Consider the following 5,000-nt stretch of genomic DNA (forward strand, 5'->3'; position numbering starts at 1 on the left):
TAATCATTACTATTTTTTTCATCTTTAAGGAACGCGTATTGAATGATTGTCCAAAATAGATCCCTTACGCAAAGAGTGTTCTATTGATTTGCCTTACAGAGGAGATCTTTTCGGTTTTTGTTTTAATTTATAAGCCAACGACTGTGGCGAAATACGGGAATCAATAATTATTTAAAAGGACTTGATTATCCATTGACAAATGAGTTATTTTTATCGCGTGCATCTGTTCTCCAGCGAATTTGTTGTCTCAGACTTTCACTTTCTGGGCCAATCTTAAGGCTTAGCTAAATCCTAAAAATACTTTTCAAAAAGAGGAAACGGAGGCTTATTTGAATGTAAGCGACTCACAAAGTACGGGCAACATCCTTTAGGAGGGTAAGTTTTATTTAAAAGCCGTAACAACGCTATGGTACACCCGGAAATCTATTTACGACATCATTTGCATCGCTGAAAGCACGGCAATTGTGTGAACAGAAAAGCTCTTTAAATGGCTTCCCTTTTTTACTTGGTTTACACATCATGTTTTCAGATTGTACTTTTGATATTTGTCATGCGATAGCCGACGACTTTTGGCATCGAACGCTTAGCCCACGAGTGACAAATGAACAAAATGATTTTAGTCTCTACATACAAGTCACTTTGCCTTCATTTAAGTGTTGGGTTCAATGGCTAGTTGAATAATTTAATAGCGGAGACCACATCAGCTGGGAAGGATAAACTGCTAGAGTTTTAAGCCAATGAGTTCTAACCATTTAAGAATCCTTCGCCACATAACGTCTAAATAATCGTCATTTCAAATTTTTGAGAGCTCGTTTCGCGGTTTATTTGCCGCGTTTTTTAATTAAATTTCCATTTCTACTTTTCGACGTCGAAGAAGGACTGAACGTAACGTTTTGCCCGATGAATCTTAGTGTAGAGGTAACGGCCGTTGCAACTTGTTTCGTTCTGATAGAAACCTAAGTTACATGTTGTTACATATTTTCCATGTGGCCTTTCATTTTCAATTTAAAATTTGCTTCCTTCTAAGTCGCCAATGCTAATATATTTAACCTAGGCTATTTCCATATGCTTGGCTATTGACCCGCGACTTTCATTTTTCCAACTGCGTTTTTATTTATATATCCAATTATTTGACAAAATTCTGGTGTGATAATTGTCGAGTTACAGCAATAGCTTGTTTCATCTCTGAGAAAATTCATGCCATCTAAAAACCCTTTGCAACTTTGCGGGAAACTATTCTTCAAAAGGTAATAGCATTTCTTGCTTTATCAGTGGTCGATAGGTGATATTGTTTTATTACGTCGGTTATAGCTTTCTGCAAAAGAGATCGGTCTTTGTAATATTGAGTTTCTGGCTTTATCATTGAAAATTGTACATTGAAAGAAAAAAAGCGATCAATCTTGAGCATAATTGGTGGACTTTTAAATGATTGTCATTTCGTTTGCCTCCAAACTTTATTTAGCATAATATTTAATCGCCCAGCAATACGGAAAAGACATATATGCTGTCAGAATACGACTTGTCTGTCTTCAAAGTGATAAAACCCTGGAAATATTAGGGTTATTGTAAATTAAATTAGTAATTTATGGTGTTTATATAAAGGGATAACTAATAGACTGGCAAACTTTCCTCAACCTCACATTGTTTCAAATCACGAAATATTATTATAGCGATATTTCTTATTTACAAACATTGACGACACATTTCTTTTGATATTGAAATTTGCCAACCTCGGCCAAAACAAGAGAATTTATTGTTTCAACAGTCAATTAGCTTCTAGTTAGGATATTGATAACAATGGGTGACGTAACGAGAATTATCGTTATTATTTTTATTATTATTATTATTATTATTATTTTTTTTTATTTATTTATTTATTTTTTATTATTATTATTATCTTGTTTTCGCACATTGGACTTCCAATTGAACTTCCGTACTCCAGGAAGCTTGGTGACAACAATTCTCCTCAAACTTCTAGGACCTTCCTAAGAATCCTTCTTGGTCTCTATACCAATATTCTCTAGTCTCTTCTTTAGATCTTTTGGAACTGTTCCAAATGTTCGGATTACAATAGGAATTACCATTGTTTTCATTTTCCATAACTTCTTCAATTCTCATGCTACTGATCCTGGGATTTCACTACCTTCTCGACTTCTTTCTCCTCAATACGGCTATCATATGGTATTGCAAAATCTATTATTTTGCAACATTTATTTCTCTTTTCAACAACAATCATGTCTTAAATTTACAATATATAATCTTCTAAAATGCTAAAAATGATATTTACAATCTTAATCCGTATAAATAATAAAATGTATGTTGTTTGCCAGCTGTGAGGTCCGTATAGCGATAAACTAAGACCGAGGTCATAGTTTTTCGCTATACGGACCGACCATTAGCTGATAAGTAACTTATTTATTTTTTTCCTCTCTCTCTATCTCTCAATTCCTCTCTGAAAACACTTCTTTAATTAACTCGCACCGCGCTTGATAGCGAATGCTGTAAGCGACATACAAAATGATTTGAATGCTATTTCAACGCCTCTGGTCCAACAAAAATCTGTTTTGAAACACTTACTTCTGTGTGTAAAGGGGTCCGGTGTCAAAAATTGGAAATTTAAGGTGATTACACAAGCAGCAATAAAAGCTAGGTGACACACGTTGACACCAACCCAGCGTGGCCAACACATCACGCATGCGCACAACCAGTTCACCCGGTCAATTAGCAACCATGGACAGCTGTTTCGGCCTTTTGGGCCTCATCAGCATGGCGTAGCTAACTTACCAAGCGGGTGTGTTTGGCACCCCTTTAAGTGGCAGCTTCACATGCCAAACATGTGGTAAGCTTGGTTGGGAACAGCAAAACTGTTCTCCCACGGCAAGCTAATTGACCGGGTGAAATGGTTGTGCGCATGCGTGATGTGTGAGCTTGTGTAATAGTCAATGGAAAAAACTCACTAATCAGTTTTCAGTCCACCTGAGAGTAAATTTTACCCAAATTGGCCTACAATAGTCCCTATCGGTGTCAGAAAAGTGTTCATTTTTAAACCACGTTTTGCGCGACTTTATTTTCCGGCAAAACTTGGTTTTAAAATAGACACTATTCTAACTTGTTGACTATTCTTGCTTTGCACCCACGTGATGAGACCGCCATGTTGGTGTACAAAACAATAGAAAATGGCCCCACAAGTTTTGCATAATAATAGAGTCAAATTCCCGGAAGACATTTTACTGCATTGTTCTGTATTCCAACATGGCCGCCGTGACGTCAAATGAAAACCCTCAATTTATTGGCCAACCGGATGACGTAATTATTATTATTTAAGTGCGATTAATTATTTTTATATGTCACTTCGCGCGAACCAAATCGAAAAAGGAGCCTTCCCTCCCAGTCACCTCCTTTCTTGCTTGTTCATAGGCTTATGCCCGCGAGCTCGCACGTCAGGGGTGACTTTCCATATCTTAATTAATGCTAGCAAGTAAGCAGGATGGATAATGTACTCTTTTGACGTTGATGGGGACAAACTTGATTTTGATACCAGATTCTTACTCTTGGGTATTGGACTCTACTTTTAGAAATTACTGGTGATTAGAACGATTTTCAATTGAGTGTCGAAAGTACCTAATTAGCGAATTGCTTTGGTTTTATATTACTTCACTCAGTGATTGGTTCAAAGTTCTCGCGCCATTTTTTCAACCAATCAGAAGTGAAACCAAAACCAATCGTGGCTTACGCGTGCACATTTTCCCGCGCTTTGTGTCTGCTACGTGTAATTACTTCGAGTTTTGATTGGTTTACTGGATTGTCTCCGTCCTTTTTGATTGGCCAAAGTAATTACTTTGGTTTTGCTTTTTCGACACTCAATTGAAATCGAGCGCGCTCTAAAAAGTTAATTATTTGATCATTCATTCACTCTTTATTTATTTATTTATTTGTTTATTTATTTATTTATTTATTTATACAGGAATGTTGGAGTCGTAAAGGACAAAACAGGCCCCCATTACAGAATTTTCAACCTCCACCAAGAGACATCTTCAACAATAGCAGAAATATTCAGTACCTCAATCTTGAAACTCCATACATACCATCAAGTGTTCCTGGTATTTGCTTCTCGCAAAACAGCACCCGCACAACTTTGACATTACCGAAAATCTCGGAGTTGTCTGTCACAAGGTTGCCAAGCGATTTCCAAAACATACGAGTTGGAGTTGAGTTTGAGAAGCGCGGCAAAGATTCACGAATGGAATCCACGACTCCCACTCTAGATGAAGAATTTGATTGTCGTCTGTCAGTCACAGAAAGTGTCAGCAATGACGACAAAGAACGTCGAATAATACCTGAAATCTCTTTCAAGAAAGATAGGCGTTTTTTAAAAAGGGTTGGAAAGCCTCTGAATAACAATGACTTTGATCCATTCGTTGCATATAAAAGTGGATCAACAGATTTCAGGTATCAGCAAGATAACTGTCTTGTTGACACACAAGCGCCATCTTGCTGCGAAAAAGAAAAACTCGCATTACCTACCCTGAGGGCCTGTGACACGAGCAATAGTGTTACTCGTGAAGTGCCAAGTATTACCGTGTGCGAGGATGAGGAGTCGTCAGTGAGTAAAGCGAAACAGCAAGAGTTGTCACTAGATCCCAGATTCCTGATGCCAACCGAGGTAGGATTGATACGGAACATTTTGTAGTCTAGTCACTACAGTAAAGTGACATATGTCATTGTCTATGTCACATGTCATTTTTCATATGTCACATGTCACATGTCATTTTTCGTATGTCATATGTCACATGTCATATTCTGTGTCATTCATTGGTTCACCTTTTGAGGAATATAAATCGAACTCACAAGTGACTAGCTCTCAGTTGACTTAATAGCTCGGTTGGTAGAACAGTGCTGCGCGATCGCACAATCATGGAATCAAATTCAGTTCACTGAGCATGGATTTTTTTCACGCGCTTCTACTTACAAGTGACCAGTTCCCAGTTGGCTTGATAACT

The 5,000-nt window shown here is 37.5% G+C and overlaps 1 protein-coding gene across 2 annotated transcripts in view; it reads left to right on the forward strand.

Annotated features, from left to right (window-relative positions):
• Positions 1-5,000, forward strand: part of LOC137973015 (uncharacterized) — a 14,384-nt gene that overhangs the window by 6,415 nt on the left and 2,969 nt on the right. For both annotated transcript variants that reach the window (XM_068819722.1, XM_068819721.1), the window contains exon 3: positions 3,965-4,663. In XM_068819722.1, coding sequence (XP_068675823.1) covers positions 3,965-4,663 — 699 coding nt within the window. The remainder of the gene's footprint in view (positions 1-3,964; positions 4,664-5,000) is intronic.

This window comes from Montipora foliosa, chromosome 10, assembly GCF_036669935.1.
Source record: "Montipora foliosa isolate CH-2021 chromosome 10, ASM3666993v2, whole genome shotgun sequence".
Classification (NCBI taxonomy): domain Eukaryota; kingdom Metazoa; phylum Cnidaria; class Anthozoa; order Scleractinia; family Acroporidae; genus Montipora; species Montipora foliosa.